Source organism: Bos indicus, chromosome 19 (genome assembly GCF_029378745.1).
Source record: "Bos indicus isolate NIAB-ARS_2022 breed Sahiwal x Tharparkar chromosome 19, NIAB-ARS_B.indTharparkar_mat_pri_1.0, whole genome shotgun sequence".
Taxonomy (NCBI): domain Eukaryota; kingdom Metazoa; phylum Chordata; class Mammalia; order Artiodactyla; family Bovidae; genus Bos; species Bos indicus.
The window spans coordinates 27410655-27433553 of NC_091778.1; the positions used below are offsets into that span (position 1 = coordinate 27410655).

The 22899-nt window shown below is 39.4% G+C and overlaps 1 protein-coding gene across 3 annotated transcripts in view; it reads right to left on the reverse strand.

The window, feature by feature from the left end:
• Positions 1-25: 25 nt before the first annotated feature.
• The window catches only part of RABEP1 (rabaptin, RAB GTPase binding effector protein 1), a 96816-nt gene continuing 73942 nt past the window's right edge, over positions 26-22899 (reverse strand). For all 3 annotated transcript variants that reach the window (XM_070772895.1, XM_070772896.1, XM_070772894.1), the window contains 8 exons: positions 21179-21295; positions 16073-16171; positions 11528-11668; positions 8180-8369; positions 7491-7546; positions 5105-5203; positions 3591-3707; positions 26-2698 (listed from right to left, as the gene is read on the reverse strand). In XM_070772895.1, the coding sequence (XP_070628996.1) occupies positions 2597-2698; positions 3591-3707; positions 5105-5203; positions 7491-7546; positions 8180-8369; positions 11528-11668; positions 16073-16171; positions 21179-21295 (921 nt within the window). In that variant the 3' untranslated portion in view covers positions 26-2596. The remainder of the gene's footprint in view (positions 2699-3590; positions 3708-5104; positions 5204-7490; positions 7547-8179; positions 8370-11527; positions 11669-16072; positions 16172-21178; positions 21296-22899) is intronic.

A 22899-nucleotide genomic window follows, 5' to 3' on the forward strand; every position in this document is an offset into this window, starting at 1 on the left:
ATTCAAAGGAAAAGGCCACACAGTATACTAGGCAGCAGCTTTAATTTGAACACTTCTTAAGGACACACCTCCAGTACAGTTAACAAATGGTTATACCTGAAATCTGAAATACAGATTTCAGAGCGGAACTCAGGCTCCACGGTTGCAAGGCCACCGCTGGCTCACTTCCATGACAGGCATGTATTACCTTTCAGAGCTGAGTTGGACTGTGCTGTGTCCCCGTACATGTCACTGATGGGTGTGAGGTGCACATGTAGGATCTCAAATGGAGAAACAGAGCTTGGTATACAGTATATGGTTTTGTCCTTTAGCTTTAATATTTTTATACCTGCCAAATATGAGTTCCGAAAGGTAATACTATACCTGCCTAGAAATGGCTAAGTGACTGCCGATGAGAAGCCACGTGGTAAGGTAGGTTACAGGTAAGGGGTAAAATCAGGTTAGACATGCGTGGGAACATGTGTACATGGACTGAATAGAAGCACAGGAACACTTGTGAAACCCGACCTTTTCGTTTGTCTTGGAGGGCTAAACACTGCCTTCCAAATCAGCTTCCCATTTATACAGAAAACCCAGTTTAAAGAGGTGTTTCATACCAGAAAGAGATTGTTAACAAAACCTAGTCTGTTTTTCTAGCAGATTTTTCTCCAAAAAGTGGGTTCCAACAATTTGCATCTGCAACTGTAAAGACGCTCACACTTTCCTAATCATGATTTTATTGGCCCAGAACCATCTTATGGAGAAAAACATGAGCAAGGTGCCCAGTCTCAGCCTAGCAGTTCCCTGGGAGCTGTAGTTCAGTTCATTCAGGAAGATTATGAATTATCCACCTTGATTTACTACAGTGCCAGTTTTAATAACCTAAAACAAATGAGCTTGGAGTTTATCCAAGGAACTGATCTTATACTTACATAATTTAAAGTGATTGCATTTTTGGAATTAATAAAAATTCCCTGTAATTCAATGAGAAAACATGTTTCCTTTAAAGGAAATCAAGTACCCCATTCTACAAAAGGACTTTAAACCAATTAAAATGTTTCAGGCATGCAGGCCTATAGCACTATTTCCATAATTAGTATTTACTTTCAAATTCATAATCATGAATGTAAGACTACAGCAGTAGCCCAAGGAATGAGGTATGTAGGCCATATCTTGTCTTATGGAAGACAGAAATAAAGATCTTTAGGGCTAGTTCATTATGACTTCATTTATAACAAAGACAATTCAAGTTGTAGGTTTACTTGAGCCAGAAAATCTACCTAATCCACTTAATTCCCACATAGTTCCTTCACACCACCAAATCACAAAAAGTACTTGAAAATAAGAGTTTTACTCTTGAACCACCTGTATGATGAATTATTGATAAAACAGCATAGCCTTCCACTGGCTAACAGTACTTGCAGGTAAACAGTGAACACACATCCATTCTTGTGCTTTCTGCAACACTTCATAAGGCTACGGCAAAGACAACCTGTCCACTGACGCTTTCTCCACACAGGAACGGAATTTAACCTCATAGAAATGACAAAGCAGATTTCCAAACTGATGAACTAGGTGGGTTTCCCCAACTTCACCATAAGCATCATCACCCTCCAGGTCTAAAATACAAAAGAAAAATACAAAACAGGTATCTGCCAAACCTAGTTATCACCATTTTTGTATCTGACACTTTTGAAACAAATAGTACTCAAATCCACTGATTCAAGTTGAAAATAAAATAAGCAGCAGACTTATACATTTATACTAGGTGTTGCCAGACATAGCTTGTTTTATTAATGTTTCTTCCACTGATCCAATAACTAAAACAGTTTTCAAGAGTAGATGGTGTGGGTTCAGCTTGACCCTGGTACCTGTGGGTCCACGAAATTTACCAGGTAGCAGAAAAAGTGCTTCCAAACAGTTTCTTGTGCTTTTCCTTTAACCTCAACTTCCAATACATATAGCCCCAGCCAAGTTTTCAAATTCTCTTAATTCAGTTCCAACTGAATTGATTTTGTTTGCCACCGTCTTATGGTTCTCAGGCAAGTTTCAGTAGCATTTAAGGTCCACCAACACAAGATAAAATGGTTTAAAAAAAATACACTGAGCTAGGAAATACAGTCACTAGCCAATGGCCTGCTCTCAAACTTCATATTTTAATATAAAATATTCATACCACATACTACACCTGTCTGCTAGCTGAATACTGTTTACTGATGAACTCTAGACAACAGGAAAAAAAATTCTCTTTTCCAACATCTATGAACAGGAAATGTCATTTCAAACACTATTAGAAGGGTGCTTTAGGGCAGGGAAATGTCGGATAAGGCAGGCAAGGAAACAGCACTTTCTCCGTCACCAAGTCTGATCCCACACTCGCTGGAATCCAGTCTGGAGTCTGGTTAGTGTTCCCGTCTGAAAGGTCTTTTTGCTGCAAATTACCCTGGCTGTTTGCTGTTCCTGTGCTGCACAGTCTCCTCCCACTAGAATTAAACATTGCTCCAGTCTTCCTTTTTGTGTGTGTGACTTCTTCAGTTAAGAGTTAAATAATAATTAATGTTGCTCTAAAGATGAGTTAAAAACCCGAAGTGCAGGCTAGAGTCCTGCCATGAGGGTGTCATGTCTCGGGGAGCTGGTTAATGTCTGTCAGTTTGGTGTCATTCAGAATTGCCCGGATTCTCTCCAAGGAGTCCGCCTGTCGGATCCGCTCTAATTGCACCTAGAGAAATAACGCAGTGACATAAGTGCGGGTGGCTCTTGCTTGACTTTCTGGTTTACTGTGACTGGTTGAGCTGAAATGGAGACTAACTCAACCAGAGACAAGTCACTTCAAAGGCGGCAGCAAGAACAAGTAAATTCAAGACAATTCCTGGGAGGGAGGTTCAAGAGGGAGGGGACATATGTATACCTATGGCTGATTCATGTTGATGTTGGAGGAAACCAATACAATACTGTAAAGCAACTATCCTTCAATTAAAAATAAGTTTTAAAAAGATTAAAAACAAACTAAGAAATAATTCCCCACAGCTGCTGTGTAACAGACCCAGTGTAAGGCGCTGGGACCATGGAGATGAGTGGGACCTGATCCCTGAGAAGCCATAGTTCAGTTGAGGGAACAAACAAGCTTTACAGAATTTCAGCACAATATACTAAACATGCCTGGGGACTCAAAGAGGGTTCCACGGGGAGGAAAAAGCTAATAAGCAGGGCCTTGGAAGAAGGAACAAGGGGACAATGAGACAAGGGTGCTTCCAGAGGGAACACCATGTTGGGTGCAAGGAACCACAAGTAGTTTTTAAAAATTATAACAGTATAAAATGTAAGGTGTAGAGAGAGAGGCCTGGTTGAGAAAAGTCTTACATGCCATGTAAGGGCTTTACACACCACCCTTAAGGGCAGCAAGGAGGAAAAAAAGGGGTATGTGTGAGGGACAATGGAGGGACAGGTTTCCAGCTGAAATGACCAGGCAGGAATATGGGGCAGGGGCAGCCATAGTCTCTAGTCTAAGTTTTGTCAGAGGTTGAGTCAGGGATTAGAAAATTCTCCTGGACGCCAAGAACCCCGAAAGTGCCTCCTCGGTGTTCCATCTAGGGGTTTCCCAAATGCCTCACCTGAAGGGTCTGAGAAAGCTTTACGAAATCTCTCTGCACTTGTTCACTGACGTCTAGTTCAGTCTGCAACCTCTGAGCTTTGTTCTTCTCTTCAAACATTAGTTGTTCGACAGTAACCTAAAAAATACAAGTTTTGAATGAGGATTAATGCTGGAAAGCCACAGATGAGTCACTCAGGGAACCCGGGCAGCTCTTGTTTCCTACTGCAAGAGAGAAAAAATGGTGCCTGTAACCCTTTAAGATGGTGTTGCTGCTGCTGCTGCTAAGTCGCTTCAGTCGTGTCCTTCTCTGTGCGACCCCATAGACGGCAGCCCACCAGGCTCCCCCATCGCTGGGATTCTCCAGGCAAGAACACTGGAGTGGGTTGCCATTTCCTTCTCCAATGCATGAAAGGGAAAAGTCAAAGTGAAGTCGCTCAGTCGTGTCCGACTCTTAGTGACCCCATGGACTGCGGCCTACCAGGCTCCTCCATCCATGGGATTTTCCAGGCAAGGGTACTGGAGTGGGGTGCCATTGCCTTCTCTGTAAGATGGTGTTAGTCTCCCTTTATTTCTGTCTTCACAAGGCAAGGGTGCAAGCTGCTTAAACTACCTGCTCTAGATCCTAAAGTGAATCAAGTATTAGAGCCAAATTAAAATGAAAGTGCAGGCCCCAGCTCTCACCCCCAGCAGCCCACTGATAATGATTAATCATCAAAAATTAGCTGCTGTTAAGATCAACAGCTATCATAGCAACAGGGAGAGAAACTTTAGGGCTTTTCTCTGATAATCACGACAGTTAAGCATCTGCCAGGAAAATCCTCTGAGTCAGCCTTAGGCAGCCCTGCTATCTCCAGTCTTCCTGACAGAAACTCCATCAGGACCCGTGCGTGTGAGCCTTTCTAAAATCAAAGGACTATCAAAAAATAATATTTTTACATTTAAAGGTCAGACCACAGCCCCCCTGAAAGCAAACTTCCCCCACAATTAGCCACATGCACTTTTATTCTAACAGGACTAATCAGAATGTGGGCAGCAAATACGATTCAGTGCACCATTGGATAAAATCAATCAAATGGAATGGCACTTCCAGAGCAGTGTCTCTGGCTTCAATGGTGCCAAGTCTGGTTCATGGCCTTCAGACAGCGGGGTCTGTGACAGAGACCCGCAAAGCTGGCAGTGTGCAGAGACCTAACCCAGCTCTGAAGAGAGAAATCCATTTTCTCCCTGAAGCGGAGAATCACCAGCTCTCAGAAGGGGACTCTATCAAAGGAGCAGGGCTTTTTTTTAAACAGGGAAGATGTGCTCCTACATCCTTTACATTGCTGTGGGTTTTTAAAACATTATTTATTTATTAGGCTGGGCCAGGTCTTAGCTGTGGCATGCAAACTCCTAGCTGTGGCAGGTCGGATCTAGATCCCTGACCAGACATCGAACCTGGACCCCCTGCATTGGGAGCACAGTCTTAGCCACTGAACCACCAGGAAGTCCCTGTTTGTTTGTTTTTTAAGGAAACTACCAACAACAATGTTTCACCTTAGCAGCAGTTTCTTTCTTCAGCTGTTCTTCCAATGTCATTTTCATCTCCTGAAGACTCTCAAGCTGTTGAGACTTCTCTCTCAATGTGGACTCCAACTGTAAAATTAAGAAGGAAAAAGCTGAAACACAGAAGCTCCCTGCAGGTGACAGCACGCCTGCCAGAGGAGCCCGCAGCCTGAAGAACTGCACCCAGTGCTCGTCTTCCTAGGCCTTGGATACTGGCTGTGCTTGGAATCTTCTCCTTACCCTCTGATATCTGTGGATTTTCAATCTATTCTTCAAGACCTATTGTTTCTTTTATTAAACGTTTATTAGGTACCTCCTATGTGCTGCAGGACAGACAGACGTGTAACTTAACTGTGGCATATGACCATGGATGAAGAAGCACTGAACTCTGCCAGAAAAGTTGGCAAGGGCTTCCCTGAAGAGATGACATCTGACCCTTAAAGGGGTTGTAAAGGGGAGAAGGTGGAGAGAGACTCCAAAAGGAGGGAGTTGACACATAAAAATAATGAGTTAAGAAACTGAGCTGAGTTCTTGCTACCTCACAGCACAGGGTGCTGGCCCTGGAGGCTGAGGCCCAAGAGGCAGTGGTGAGGCTGGGGAGCCCAACTGGGCTAAGGGAACTACTGAAGGGTTTTAAACCCGACTGGCTCACAGTCAAGTTTATAATCTTTAAAGATCACCTTGGTTTCAATACAAAAATGAATTGGAAATGGATACATTTTGGAGTCAGGGAAAGAAGTTAGGCTGTTACGATGAGTCAGGTGAGCACTGACGTCAATCCAAACAGTGGGAGTGGGACAGACAGACACACTGGGACACTGGTGACTCCTGCCAGCACAACCTTGACAGCACAGGGGGGCCGAAGCCAGATGGCAGGGGGTGGAGGAATGACTGGGAGGTCAGGTAGTGGAGATGACTCTTTCAAGAACTCTGGGCATAAAAGGAAGAAGAAAGATTGGTAGCTGGAGAAAGAAGTGCAATTCAAAGAGAAACTTCTCCCCTCTTTACTAGGAGGCATCTGAGCATGGTTATGCAAAATGGAAAAAACCAATTAACACATAGAAGTTCAAGGCCCACAGTAAAAGGAAGATAGCGAAGATGCCAGGAAAAGACGTGAGTGGTTCAGTCAAAGCACATGTGCAGTGACAGAAGACTGGTCAGAATCAGGTCATCACCCTTTATGATGCAAGAAAAGAGAAGACTGGGAGGAAAAAGGCAAACATGTTACTGCGGAGGCAAGAGCTGAAGATGGTCCTGCTTATGATAGGGGTACAAGGCCATCATGAGGTGAGGTGAGTGGTGACTGAACAGCCACTGCAGGGAACAGAAGGGAACAACTAAGAACAGACGAAAAGCTACTGAGCAACACATGGCACCAGGAGCAGGCATGTTACTCCTTCCAGTGGTCCAAGAGCCAGAGAAGGTGGACACCAGGATTAGCCCGGGGTTGGGCATAGCGAGTAAGGTCAGCAGAAGGACAAGGTACGAGGGGGCTTGCAGGCCCTGGGGGAGACTAGCTAAAGAGACAAGCCCTGTCAGATGCCACTTAGAAGCAAAGAAAGCAAAGTCATGAGGAAGCTGCTAAAACCAGAAGAAAAGGAAAAGTTCAAGGAACTGAATGTCTGAATGAGGTTCTCAGACAAACCTATAGGATAAAGGGCTAGAAAGATGGTAGACTGGGGTCAGGAGATATGAGCCTGAAGTGAGACTTCAGAAGTGGGGCAAGGTGCAGGCAGGAGTGTGGGAAGGAAGGGCTGGGTGGAGGTAAAGGTCACTGACTCAAGGAATTATGAGGCCAATGAGCTGAATGGGGTCATTTACCAAAAGGTGTTCATGATGTCTAAGAGACAGAGACTAAGCCAGGTGGAAAACATCACCTCCTGTTTGTAACAGACTTCATACATATTTCCATGGTAGCTTTAAGTATGTATCATGTCAAGACCATGCCTTGGGTGGTCCAGTAGCTAAGACTCCATGCTCCCAATACAGGGGGCCAAGGATCGATCCCTGTTCAGGGAATTAGATCTCACATGCCACAACTAAGACCCAGCGCAGTCACTTAAACCAGCCAAATAAATATCCTTTAAAGAAAAGACCATGCCTTGCCTGTCTTCCCACCGCAGTGGAAGCTCCAGACTAAGTCACATCTCAGTCTTCCCTGTATCTCTTCCTGCCAACACAGAGCAGGCTCTCACCAAATGGTCTCTACTGTCATCAGCCACTATATTCCATCATATTCTACTATACTTTTCCTGGGTGTTCCTTGAAGGCAGGGACTATGTTCTAACTATACTTTATACCTTAAGTCTAACACAGTAGGACTCAATAAATACCTACTAGCTGCTGACAGAATCAATTTGAAACTTGTGAAACTCACCTGTCCTTTTTCTACTTTTATTCTTTCTAATTCAGCTTTTAGGCTAGAGATGGAAGCTAGGAGGAAAAAAGGAGACATGTTAGCATTTACTGATTATTTTGCATTTAAATCTTAAAATGCCCTTTTGTACCACAGCTCAATCTCACAACAAAACGAGTCAAATGTACTGAACACAGTCAGTAGGGTGGTGGTGGGGGACCAACATCCTCTTCTCACAGTTATCCCCAACCAATCAGCGTAACATTCAAGCTCATGTCAAAGTCAGAGCGCACACAAATGAACACCATGGCATAAACTATCTCTGCCTCAAATACCGACACTTCACGATGTGGTGGGGTGGGGCGGGGTAACCCTGGCAGAAGTCTGTTAACACTTCTAAGTTCTGAAGGAACTGCCACCTATCGTCTCACAAGCTCCAGTGTCTGGGTTCAAGTCCTGAGTTCCCTGTCTATTTAGTAACTGCCAGAGAGGCCACCAGAGCTCCTAAAAAGATGAGTTTGGGTTTGTTTTTTTTTAAACTCCTTATCAGGGGCTATATCAGAACATGTGGGAAAAGGGATTGAGTCCTTACTTAGTTCCTTCCTATACTTTTTGTTTTCTACATTCCAAGACTATGTACTACTTCTTATAACCAGAGAAAAGTTTTATTTAGTGCCTCCAATTCTAAACTACATCACTTTTATCTTCACCTATTTCTTCTTTGCAGTTTTCTATTTCTAGCTGCAGAGTTTCTTCAAGGTTTTCTTTTAAACACTGTTCTGCTTGAATCTGCTCTTTCAGGAAAAGTATTTCAGCCTTCAGCTTCTCTTCCATGTGATCCGCTGCTGTCCGCACATTAACGATATTCTCACGGTATTTTAATACCAACTCCCGGAGTGCCTGGATCCAAGAAACAAATAGTTATTGGGTTTTTAAGGGTGAAAGAAAATAAACAAAAAAAGCTAAAGATTTTCTGCAACCAGAACTTCAGATATTATTTTAATTCAAAACTTAGGACTTTGAACCCAACCCATTATGGGCTTCAAGAGGCAGGTGTCATGCCATGTTAATATTCAGTATGTTATAGAAATAAGATAACATTGCCAAGCAAAAAATGTATATTGTGAACTACATATTTTTCCCTCAAAACTGTTTCATAAATGTAAAAATTAAAATGTTGGATGATTTACAATGTGGGGTTCACTATGAATAGCTTAGACACTTCCACTATTATCTGCTTAAATTTGAGAGGAGTTAGTGAATGAGGACCAAAAAGACTGAAACTCAGTAACAAGTGTAAACTCCAAAATGACAAAATATACTTATTTATTTGTTCATTCAAATAAACACTTGTTGAACATCTACCACAAAGGCAAAGTACTGTTAGGTCTGAGGCAAGTATGCAATGAGAGGCTTTCTAAGGTGTAATAAATTTTCTGTAATAAATTCAGTTTAAGTCTTATTTTACTTTTTCCCTAAATTGTAGTTGTCTTCTTCTAAAAACCCTCCCAATTATATCCTAAAGCAACCTACAGTAAAAACTGGGCTTCTTAGATAACTACCAAATGTATATAAATAATAAATATAAAATAAAATAATTAAATATATAAATATATAAATAATAAAAGAACAGCAGGAAAAAAAGTAATTGAAAATCTGTATCAAGAAAAATTTCATTAAGATTTATTAAAGAATCAAGCTTTACAGGCTAGAATGGTTATAACCTTCAAGGATTCTTGGCATTTCTTAAAAATCTAGGTATTAAAAGTCTCTATAGAACATGGAAGAGAGGAATCTTTCCTGCCAAGAGAAAAGTTTGACAAGGAAAGTGGAATACTGACAGCAAAAGTAGACAGGTCCTCAAAACTTTCTCCCTGATGATATCAGTCACCAGTTCAGAAAGGATCGAGAGCTCTTCAGAGTGTCAGTAACCTGAGCTGAGACCACAGGTTGGGGGAGGGCAGGGAAAGGAGAGGGAGACAGCAAGGAGCTAAAAGGAAGGGCAGGCAATGGAGCCTGTGTAAATAAGTAAATAAGAACAAAATATAAGTCTTGTTAACATCTATACAGGAGAACAGAATGAGGTCCAAACAGTAGGGGATGAATCTATAGGGCAGGATTAGGAAACATTGTTACTTACAAAGCTATAAATCTCTGTAATGTCTGACTTTTTAAAATTTAACAATTATAAATTTCTTAAAAAAAAAAAGACCAAAAGATATTACAAGAAATATTTTTCTATTTTGAGAGTTGCTTTATGAAATCTCATCTTTGCCTATTTGATTTATGTTTACTTGGGTTTAGCCCAAGATGATATTTTTCATATATTGAAAGATTTTTAAACATGAATATAAAGGCTGGAAAAAGTTGAGATAGTTATGAATGTCTCAAGAAACTTCAGGCCTCGCAGCCCTGATTCACACAACCACAAAAGAATGGAAGTGATCAAGTGTTATAAAAGTTACCAGAAGAAAGAAGGAGTGTGCTGTATCCTAAGTGCTATATAGAAAACCTAACATCACAAGGAGCCAGCATGGAGACCCCCTTCAAGTATTTCATTTCTGGTGCATTCTCAATTATCCTGCAAGAATAATAGAGACCTTCAATTTGGCAAAGGATTCTTAGATACAGCATTGAAAGCATAAGCCAACAGAAGAAAAGGAGAGATAAACTGGACTTTATCAAAATTAAAAACTTTTATGTTTCAAAGGACACCATCAAGAAAATGAAAAAGACAATCCATAAAATGGGAGAAAACACTTGTAACTCATTTTATTTACCTGATAAGGTACTTATATCTAGAATTTATAAAGAATTCTTATAACTCAAAAAAATAAAAGGCAAACAACCCAATTTTAGAGTAAGCAAAGGATCTTAAAACAGGTATTTCTCCAAGGAAGATATAAAAATGCCCAATAAACATATGAAAAGATGCTCAATAACCATTAGGGAAATGCAAATTAGGGAAATGGAAATCAAAACTACAATGAGACACCATTTCACACCCTCCAGGATGGTGATAATCACAAAGCGAGATAACAATGATTATTAGTGAGAATGTGGAGAAATGACCCAGAAGATCCACTCCTAGGTTTAAACCCAAAAGAAATGAAAACATATGTCCACACCAAAACCTATACATGAATGTTTATGGCAACATATTCATAGTCCAAAGTGGAAACAACCCAAATGTCCATTAGTAGACAAAGGGATAAACAAAACAGCCATATAGTAGAGTATTATTTGGTCATAAAAATGAATGAAATACTGGTAACATGTTATATGACATTAATGAACCTTGAAAACAAAAAGATATATCAAAGAAGCCAGACACAAAAGACCACAAATTATATGATTCCATTCATATGAAAGAAAGGACAATCTATAGACGAAAGTAGATCAGTTGTTGCTTAAGGCTTGGGGAGGAAGGGTTGAATAAAAGGTAAGGGGATTCTCTTTGAGGTTATGAATATGTACTAAAAATGACTGTGGTGATGGCTACACATCTGAGAATATATTTTAAAACATTGAATTGTACACTTTTAACAGGTAAATTATTTGGTAAGTGAATTATATCTCAGTAAAATCTGGTTTTTTTTTTTTTGGCCACATTTCCAGTTGCATCCATGTGGCTGCAAATGGCATTATTTTGTTCTTTTTTATGGCTATTTTCCATTGTATATTATGTACCACATCGACTTTATCCATTCATCGGTAGGTGGACATTTGGGTAGTTCCCACGTCTTGGCTATTGTGAATAGCATTGTTTTGAACATAGGGGTGCATGTATCTTTTTAAATCACAGTTTTGTCCAAATATATGCCCAAGAGTGAAATTGCTGGATCATGTGAAAACTCAATTTTTAGTTTTCTGAGGAACCTGCATACTGTTCTCCACAGTGGCTGAACCAACTTACATTCCCACCAATAGTGCAGAAGGGTTTCCTTTTCTCCACACCCTCTCTAGCATTTATTTGTAAACTTTTTTAAAAAGAAGAATTTTAGACATTTCAGAAAATGTAGGTGTTTACATTTTTGATCATATAGAAAACAAGTTACCTCCATAGTGTCTGGGAGAATGAAGTCTTCTGCTTGTTGTAATGACACATGCAAGCTATGCTTTCCCTGAAGACTGTCATTATCTTTCTGTAACCTCACCAGTTCTTCTGAAACCTGTTCCCGTGACTGCATCAGCACTGCCTAAAATAGAAACAGACACTAATCACAGCCAGAAAGGTAAATCTTGTCTGCTGATAACTGCACCAGTGAAAAACAAAGGTCAAACGAAATAAGGGCTGAGGATGGAGGGTACATGACAAAGCTCTGTAAGACTCACAGAAAGTAGATCAGAGATTTACTGACTTACAGCCATTACATATATTCAAGGGGATAGGAAATGAAGCAAGTACCTGAGTTCATTCTCCACTGTTTCTACCAAAGGCTTGAAGGTAATGAATTTCTTCCCCCACATCCCTAGGACCAGCATCTCTAGCTCAATGGAAGAGGTTTACATAATTGAGACTTGTATCAAACACAGTGCATATTCCAAGACAACTCCTATCCTCACAGCATGGCATCCCACAGGAAGTAGGGAGAAACAGAAAGCAGTGACTTCATCTTTCATTACACACATACGTGTTCAAGCTCAGGACCACAGTGAGTGGCCCAAGGACCCCAAATATTAGGAAATACAGGGCATTTGAGGAGCTCATTCTTAAAATGGAACGTGTTCTTACTTTTTCTGCTGGCTGACGTATAAAACAATTTTAGGTATTTCCTGTGAATTTATATCAATATAAAAGTCAGTCAGCTAATTTGAGTATAACATACAATTGCAGATACAACTGCAGATACAATTCTGTAAAAGTATTTCTGATAATTTTTAATACTAACCATTGAACTTAAAACATACACTTAACAAGATTACTCTACCTTCAACATTTGTTTAGCAGCTACTATTCTAACCAAGCGTTTTACTGCCTATGGGAAACAGGGATAACCAACAGACTGCCCTAGAGAAGCTCATGGTGCAGTGGAGGGAAAGACAAGTAAACCCAGAATCACCCAACCATACTTCAGGTGCTGTAACAGACAAGGGTACCGCAGTGATAAAGGGACAAAGGGCATCTAATTAGCAGAGAGGATTCAAGAAGATTTCCCACAGAAGGTGACCACTGCATCCTGAAGGACAACCAGGCTGCTGGTAGGAAGGCAAGGTCATGTAAAAGTTTTGGTTAATTCTACCAGCTCTTATTTATTTCAGACCAGAATGCTGCCTTATGCTTAATTTCAACCCAACAAAACATTAGCACTCTACTACCTTTTGGATATGAAAGAAGGGAAAAAGAGAATATGTTTATATTTGTTTATTACTATAACGAGGAAAACAAAGATAAACCAAGAATACTTGTAAAATATCATGGATAGGAGTGGGTGGGAACTGAGTGAAAGGATGAGGGAATGGCAGTGAAATTTCTAAGTGGTTACATATGCTTATGGTTCTGATTTATGAACCATGTTGCTTGTTCAGAAAACAAAAGAGTAAATCAAAAAAGAAGAAAATCAAAAATGTAATACACAGCTCCATTTGCTTGTGTTTATATTCAATAGACTGGTTCCAAATAGGTAAAGGAGTACATCAAGGCTGTGTATTGTCACTCTGCTTGTTTAACTTCTATGCAGAGTACATCATGAGAAACGCTGAGCTGGAAGAAGCACAAGCTGGAATCAAGATTGCTGGGAGAAATATCAATAACCTCAGATATGCAGATGACACCACCCTATGGCAGAAAGTGAAGAGGAACTAAAAAGCCTCTTGATGAAAGTGAAAAAGGAGAGTGAAAAAATTGGCTTAAAGCTCAACATTCAGAAAACGAAGATCATGGCATCCGGTCCCATCACTTCATGGGAAATAGATGGGGAAACAGTGGAAACAGTGGCTGACTTTATTTTCCTGGGCTCCAGAATCACTGCAGATGGTGACTGCAGCCATGAAATTAAAAGACGCTTACTCCTTGGAAGGACAGTTATGACGAACCTAGACAGCATATTAAAAAGCAGAGACATTAGTTTGTCAACAAAGGTCTGTCTAGCCAAGGCTATGGTTTTTCCAGTGGTCATGTATGGATGTGAGAGTTGGACTGTAAACAAAGCTGAGCACCAAAGAAGTGATGCTTTTGAACTGTGGTGTTGGAGAAGACTCTTGAGAGTCCCTTGGCCTGCAAGGAGATCCAACCAGTCCATCCTAAAGGAAATCAGTCCTGGGTGTTCATTGGAAGGACTGATGTTGAAGCTGAAAGTCCAGTACTTTGGCCACCTGATGCGAAGAGCTGACTCATTTGAAAAGACGCTGGGAAAGATTGAGAGCAGGAGGAGAAGGGGACGACAGAGGATGAGATGGCTGGATGGCATCACCGACACAATGGACATGGGTTTGGGTGGACTCCGGGAATTGGTAATGGACAGGGAGGCCTGGCGTGCTGCAGTTCATGGGATTGCAAAGAGTTGGACACGACTGAGCAACTAAACTGAACTGTATTCAAACTGATAACACAACCATAGAAAGAAAAACCAATTCAAGTAATTTTTAAACACAACACCCAGACTATAAATCCTCACCTGGGATACATTCTCAGAGTAAAAAGAACTACAGTTGTTCTTTGGTATCCACAGAGTATTGATTCCAAGACATGCTCCCATACCAAATGTGAGATACTCAACTCACTTACAGCCAGCCCTCTGCATCCACGTATGCGGACCCAATGGATATGGAGGGCCAACAAAGAAATGCTGAACTTCACTTAATAGGTTTGCTGTTGGTAGCAATATTAATGTAATCACTCTAAAACTACTGTGTCCCCATCTTAACCAAGTGATGGAACTTAATGTCACCAACAACGGAACCACCCATCATTACATGCCTCTTGTTATGAACTTTCCACTGAATCATTTCATCCATGTAGTATTCTTTCCAAACTGTCTGACCATGTGGAAATAATCAAATACACTCTACAAGGCAAATGGTCTGGACTCTTATTAACAATGTTAATGTTGTAAATGCCAAAGGAAAAAAAAGAAGTGGGTGACTATTCTAGATTAAAAGAATAAAGTGACATGACAACAAAGTAACAATATGTGATCTTTGGTTCCTTGATCAAAAAGTAAAAGGAGCACTAAAACAATCAAGGGCTTTGGGGAACAATAGTTACATTTTAAGCACATAATAACAGTATTGTGATTACGTAGAACAACTTCTTTGTTCTTTGGAGACACATACTGAGACATTTAGGAGTGTCATGATGTCTACAACTTACTTTCAAATGGCTCAGAAAAAAAAAAAACAAATACACATGTACATTATATAACATACATATATATGAAAGAGACTGAGTAACAACTGGAAGCACACAAAATGTGGCAAAATATTAACTGGTAAGCCTAAGTGAAGATCTTATGAGTGTTCATTCCATAAACATAAACATCTCTTAGTTTGAAAATTTTCAAAACAGTGGGAGATATCAAGATTCCAACCATTACCGTAGCTACTCTTCTCTGAAGAGGAGAAACTGAGTAATGAAACTTTGCCAGCATTTAACTGTTTTTGAGGTCAGATTATTATTTCATAGTCTCTAATTAATGAAAAGACATGAAACTCTCCAGTCAATGTTGAGAATGAGATGTTCCTCAAAAGACCAGGGCTGGTATTCAAGGGTCAGCTCAAGGCCATTCATATACTGACCCAATGCCCCTCAAAAACAAACAATTACCATACAATCTAGGGTCTGTGTGTTTTCCTGTCATCCCTGGAGGAGATGGACAAGAGGCAACTCTGCAGGATCACTCCAGCAGGACCAGCACTGGTGTAATTTACAAAGGGCCGTCAGATGCAGGGCTCCAACTCTGAGAAAATGGAAGAAAAGGCAAATGGAGCCTGCCTGGGGATGAGGAGGCCCAAAGCTGGAGAACAATTCTGCAGAGGTTCCAGGCAGTTCTTGTTTGGGAAGCTATCTGTTCCTATTCCTCTCAAAACTGACAGCCTTCTAGAAGTTCTCCATTACTGTAGCAATTACGATGCACTTTTATCATATCATAATGCCTATGAAATTACTGAGGCTTTTTTCTTTTTTTTAATAAGTCAGCTGTCCAGGAAAAGTGCAGTAGCTGCTCAAAAGCTGTACCTCTCCTAGGGCTTTTAGAGGTTAACATTTAACTTGTATTCATAACTGAAAATTAAATGCTGGCCCATAGTTTATTTTGTTTAGATTTCTCAAATCAAAGAAAAGTAAGTTAAATGTGATCATTTTTTTTAATCAAGAGGTAAGTTTTAAAAAAGAATAATCTCTTTACATAATCTTGTTCATTACTAATGTTCTGTAGGCTCTGAAAAACATAACAGGAACCACTTTGGCCAGGAAGATAAAGTCATATCAAAGATTATTTCAAGATAGAATGCACTTAATATGTTGTTGTTAAGTCACCTACGTCATGTCCTACTCTTTGAGACCCCATGGACTGCAGCATGCCAGGCTCCTCTGTCCTCCATGATCTCTTAGAGTTTACTCAAAATATTTACCATAGTTAATGTTTATTTAACTGTTAACTTACCATCTGTTCCTGAACATCCCTCTTTGCCTGGGAAAACCCCTGCTGTAACTCTTCAAGTAAGATTTCCGATGCTTGGGCTCTTAGGACAAGTGCAGAGATCTTGAAAGAAAAAAAAAAAATCATACACAGAAAACATGGCTATTAGGAATCTGGCTATTCTGAAACTAACTCTACCATCTCCTGCTTAATGTCCAGAATTGATTTTTTTAGTAGTTCATAAAACACCACTCATCTACCCACTGTGTACAAACATCTCAGCCTTTCAGATGACACACGGCAGTACCAAAACTCCCCGGGGGTCACCCACTGCCATACATGGACAACGCATTATATGGTCTCCAGACACAGATATTAATCCATGTGACCCAGTTATAAATATTATTCTTAAAAGAGTTAATTAAAAATCAAAAAAAATTTGAAACTGTCCACACACACACAAAAACCCACACAGTTTAAAGGATAAACAAATCTTCTCTGAACTAGCTGCAGTCTTCCAAGATGATGTACTTAAGAGAAGAGATACATGAGAAACTCCCCTAAATTAGTTTAATGTTCCCGATGAGGGGTTTATGTACAAGTTGATGACTTGTATATAAGACTGGTAAAATAAAAATAAATTTGGTTAGACATTTTAAAAATGATTAGTTTCAGAATTCTGTCTCCAGTAGTAGCAAAATATGTAGTGTGAACCAACCTTCCTGTTGAGAATTAAGAAAACCAGACAAAAATAAGGCAAAAAATAATCACAGAGCCGAGGACCAGAATGAGGACACTTGGAGAACTGGATGCAGCCTCTGCAACAGCTCTTCTCCAGAAGCACGTGCCAATTCCAAAAATAACAGATGCGACACTGAGAAACAGAGCAGAGTGTCTCAGAGCCTCAGGAAGAGGGGCAAAAGTTAAAAGAGTCCAAGACCCACTACACAGGAATCCCTGGTAACACCCTGCACTTTGGATTGGGTCCCCAAAGGGACATACCCAAGAGTATAAGGAAAGAATTTAAAACAATCAACCTTCACAACTTCATATAATCTCAATTCCTGTAAACAAATTAAGGTGATCCATGACTGGATTATTGGTGACCCACAACTAGTTGTCTGCCTCTAAGAAAAATTATTTCATTTCAACAATTTTCATATATAATGTCTAGCACTCAAGTAAGAATGCACAAGAAAAGACTATGATAAAAAAAACAAAAGGAAATGATAGAAAACAAAACAGAAACACATCTACAATGAATCCACATGTTATTAAAAGCAGACTTTAAAATAGCTGTATTTGATCTGTTTAGAAATTTAGCCCCACCAGAGATTTAATGGAAACAATAAAAACAACCAAATGGAAATAATAAACTAAAGAAAGCAATTATCCAAATTATTAAAAATTCAATGAATAAATTTAGATTAGACCTACTGGAAGAGAAAATCAGTGATCTGACGATAATAAAGACAAAAATGATGGGAAATAAAGAAGATTAAAGAAGCCATGTAGATGCAATGCTAACGTCTAACATACAAAAAATATTTGAAGATCGTAACAGTCAATGGAAATAAATGGTAGAGTTAAAATTAACCTATGCAAAAACTCCATAATTTCACACCTACGCATACTCAAGAGAAATAAGTCCACATGTCCACTAAAAGACATGTACAAGAATGTTAGAAAGTATGTTCACTCACAATAGTCAAAAACCAGAAACAATCCAAATATCTCTCAACTGTAGAATGGATAAATGAACTATGCTATAATCATGTTATAGAATATACACAGCATTAAAAAACCTAACCATTGATATACAGAACAGTATGGATAAGTCTCACAGACACAATGACCAAACAGACTGGATCCTAAAGGCTACACACCATATGATTCCATTCACATGAAGTCCAAGAACAAGCAATACTAAAAACATAGTGTTAAAAGCTAGAATACTGGCCACCTCTAAATACAGCAGGTAGGGTATTTACTTATTAGTAAAGAACATAAAGGTATTAAAAGTGGTCTATATCTTGATGCAGACGATAATTTATTACCTGGTAAAACTGTCCACAAAATAAAGCTCACCAAATTGTACACTTGAGAGTTATGCACTTTACTGTATCAATAAAAAACAAATTTTTAAAGAGACATATGGTTGAGAAAATTCCAATTATGATGTGAGAACACTGGTTCAGAGACCCAAGATACCCTGTGAACTCCAAACAGCAGAAATATGAAGAAAAATACACTGAGGTATATAGTAGAGTACAATTGTTAACAAAAGACAAAAGAACATTTTTAAAAAGAGCTAGGGAAAAAATGACATTTTTCCTTCAAAGGAGCAATAATAAGACTGATAGCTGACTTCTCATCAGAAACACGGAAGCCAGAAGCAATGGAATAATAACTTCAAAGTGCTGAAAGAAAACAACGTAAGTACTCAGAATTCTACACCTGGCCAGAGTATCCTTCCTGAATGAAGGTGGAAGAAAAAGATACGTCTAATAAACAAAAATATAAGAGAATGGACTTCTGGCACTGTCCAAGAGGGACTAAGCCCACCAAGGCCATTCTCTCCCCTGATTACACCCAAAAATTTCTGGGTAAAATACAAAAAGCAACTACCTGAGGACTCTAAAAACTAAACAAAAGCAGATGAGAACAATTTATACAGCAGTTTACTGCTTATTTGGGGTTTTTTCCTATTTTCTTGCCAGCATGAATCTGAGAGCGGCTCCAACTGTAAAGCAACAAGAGATGCAGCAGCACAGGATAAACAACTGTCTTTCTGACCACAGGGCCAGGACAGGGTCCCTGTGAGCTGAAGAGTAGAGTGGTATTGAGAGAGAAAGCTAGAAGAGGATGCCCTAATTCTGTGCGTGAACCAGCACAAGTCTCACACTCACCCCTGAGCTATATACACACAGGGACACAGTCAGAGAAGCACGGCAAAGGCTTTCAACAATGAACTGACATTAGAACTACCTACTACACTAGGCAAGACAGAACTTATGAACTGAACCTAATCTGGATAACAGAACTCAGTCTCACAAAAAAAACATTCATAGTCTCCAAGATCAATCTAAAAGTACTTGACATAGAAAGAATCAGGAAAATGTGGCCAATTCTCAACAGGAAAGAAAATCAACATATGCCAACCCCATGACAACCTAGATTGGAATTATCAAAGATTTTGAAGTAGCGATTGTAACTATGCTGCCTAGAGTAAAGGTGAATATTCTTGAAATGAATGAAAACATGGTTCTTAGTAGAGAAATAAAAACTAAAAAAAAGTGAAAAACTGACTATCACAGAATCTGGCACAAAAACAGGTGAACAGATTAATTAATTAAAATAGAGTCCTGAAACTGACCCACACATGTATGTTCACTTGATAGCTTACAAAGATGATCTTGCAGAGCAATGATAAAAAGGTAATCTTTCACTAAATGGTACAGGAATGGACTATCCAAATGAAAAAAAAGAATGTATAAAAATTTACCCTTATATATAGCTTATACATAAAACTCACTTCTAGATGGATTTTGGATATAAATGCAGGTAGCTATAAACGATGAAGCTTCTACAAAATATATGAAAATATGTTCATAACCCCAGGATCATGATAAAAATCACTAAATCATAAAGAGAAGGATCAATAAATTTAACTATATTAAAGTTAATAAACTTCTTCAAAAGACATCATTAAAATAACAAAAACATAAGGTACTAGGTAGAAGACATTCAGGACACATCAGCAAAGGTTCTAACAAGATCATGTAAAGAATTCCTAAGAGAAGAACAAGCAAAAAAAAAAAAAAGAGAGAGAAAAAAAAAAAGAGAGAGAGAGAGAGAAACAACCCAATAAAAAAAATAAAGACTTGAGAAGTAATTTCATACATACACACACACACACACAACAATATCCCAATGGCAAACAGACACAAAAAATGCTAAATAACCTCAATGGTCATAACAGAAATGCAAACTAAGCCACAATGAAATACTATTACACACCCACCAAAACAGCTATAGTTAAAATAAAACAAAACAAAGTCTGCCAAGACTGTGGACCCACAGGAATTTGCTGGGGAGAGTATAAACTCATACAACCACTTTCTGGCACTATTATCTCCAAAAGTTGACATACATTTTGAACATTTTGACCCAGACATTCCACTCCTAGGCATATACCCAGCAGCAGCAACATGGGCAAAAAGTCCTATACAAAAATTTCAAAGTAGAATTATTCATAATATCCCAGAAATGTATACAACCCAAAGGCTAATCAACATTAAGATGGATAAATTATAATATAACCATATAATGAACTGTACAACTATACAACAATGAAAATAACAACTGCCACACATTTGTAACCAGGAACGCCACAATGTTGAATGGAGAAAGACAGACACAAAAGAATACAAACTATGTAATTCACTTGTTAAAATAAAAAAGCAGACAAAACTGATCTAACGGTGTTAAGTTAGGGCTATACTTACTTCCGGGGAGAAAACAGAAAGCAGAGGGGGGAAGTGAGGGTTTCTGACGTACTAGCTAGGTTTCTTGCAGAAGGAAATGGCAACCCACTCCAGTGTTCTTGCCTGGAGAATCCCAGGGACAGCGGAGCCTGGTGGGCTGCTGTCTATGGGGTCACACGGAGTCGGACACGACTGAAGCAACTTAGCAGCAGCAGCAGCAGCTAGGTTTCTATCAGTCAATCTTGGTGGTTATACAGACATTAGTTCAGGTATGTTTGGTGTATCTGTATATAAGGTTGGGGGGTTTTCTAGGCATGCTACACTTTTTCAAAAAGTCAAGAAGATAACTAATATCTTTGTCAGCAGGTTTCTTATGCAGCAGAAAAACCTAATAAAAATCAAAGGGGAAAAGGGAGCCAGAGCCTCCTGATTATTCACTAATCAGTTATTTCAAAAGTTATTTTCCTTAAATCTGTAAAACAGACACCAGAGAAAGATCAGTTTGAGATATTTTTATCTGATGGAAAATAACAGAACTGTCAGATCTTCGGGGCAAGAAAAAAATATTACTTTGTTTTTAGAACTCTCTCATTTAAACAACTCAGTCATCTCCCACGGGTCACATTCTAAAACCCTCATTTACCTGGTGACTGGAATCTTCAGTGCTCTGCTTTATGAAGTCTTCCAGTTCCTGTTTATCTTTCATCGTCTTCTCTAACTGATCATTTGCTTGCCTTAGCATCACCTGTAGTTTTTTCACCTATGCAATTTTAAATGTCAATTAGAAGGAAGTACCAGAATTTTCATAGAATTTTTTTAAATCCCTAGCTCCAGGAAATTTTAAATATAATCTTTTTTCCTGAGAATCGTATTTTTCAATTTAGGAAAAAATTGAGATGAGTTAACTATATTGTGCTTTACAGTTAACAATACATTTTTCATATCCATTTGAAAATATACGCTTTTCCTCTCCTATGTCTTCTAGGCTAGGGCCCTGGCCTCCTTGACTCTAATCTGTCTTCAGCCTCCAGTCTACAATCCACACTAACACAATAAATATTTCTAAAATGAAAGTCAAATCATATTAAGTCCCTACTTAAAATCCTTAAATGCCTCCCAAAGTCTTCAAGATAAAATTTAAACCCCTTCAGTCATCACAACACTGCTCCCCTCAGTGATCTCATCATGGCCTTCCCTTTGGAGCTTCTTTTCCCACCATTTTCCCCAACTCTCTCTCTATCTCCCGACCCTCACACGTCCTCTGCCTAGCCACATGAACTAGTCACAGTCCCTGGAACACACAATTTTCCTTCATGACTGTTCACATCTTTCCTCTCTTTCAACACCCTTTCCCTACTAGCTCTAAAACAAACTTAGCTGAACCCTAACCCTAACTCTTGAGAGATCCAACCAGTCCATTCTAAAGGAGATCAGTCCTGGGTGTTCTTTGGAAGGAATGATGCTAAAGCTGAAACTCCAGTACTTTGGTCACCTGATGCGAAGAGTTGACTCACTGGAAAACACTCTGATGCTGGGAGGAATTGGGGGCAGAAGGAGAAGGGGACAACAGAGGATGTGATGGCTGGACGGCATCACTGACTCGATGGACATGAGTTTGAGTGAACTCCAGGAGTTGGTGATGGACAGAGAGGCCTGGCGTGCTGCAGTTCATGGGGTCGCAAAGAGTCGGACACGACTGAGCAACTGAACTGAACTGAACCCTAACCTTCCCTAGTTAACATCCCATAGTTAAGTTAGATGTCTCTACTCCTCATCTAGTTCTATTTGTACAAGAACAACCCACACTGAAAGGATGGCTTGGGTTGAAACACTAAAAACTCCCCATGGGCAGTACTGTGTTCTCTCTGTATCTAAACACTCAGAACCCAGCAAAGTGCCTACACGTTGAAGCAAGAGCAAAATGTCTGACATGACTATGGAACCCAAGATGACCCATTCCTGTACCAAACTACCAGAGGCCATCTATTGCTATATTAGCTTCACAAACAGCTTTAGAAATTTACCTTTAAGGCATCTAAACACACACACACACACACACACACACACACGGAGGAAATTCATGCCAAAGGCATTTGAAAATATTAAGCCATCATTCTAATCAGCTTAAGCTTAAAGACTAGGGTAGCACTTCCATAATAACCAAAGAACAATTTGAAAATATTAGAAAAAAAATTATTTTTTTCCTTGTATATACTTTCACAAGTCTACTCTCATGAAATTCTATATTATGTTCTAAATGTTATCAAGGAACCCACTATTAGGCACTGTATTTGGCAAGTTCAGCATTTGCTCAGTTGTGTCTGACTCTTTGTGACCCCATGGACTGCTGCACACCAGGCTTCC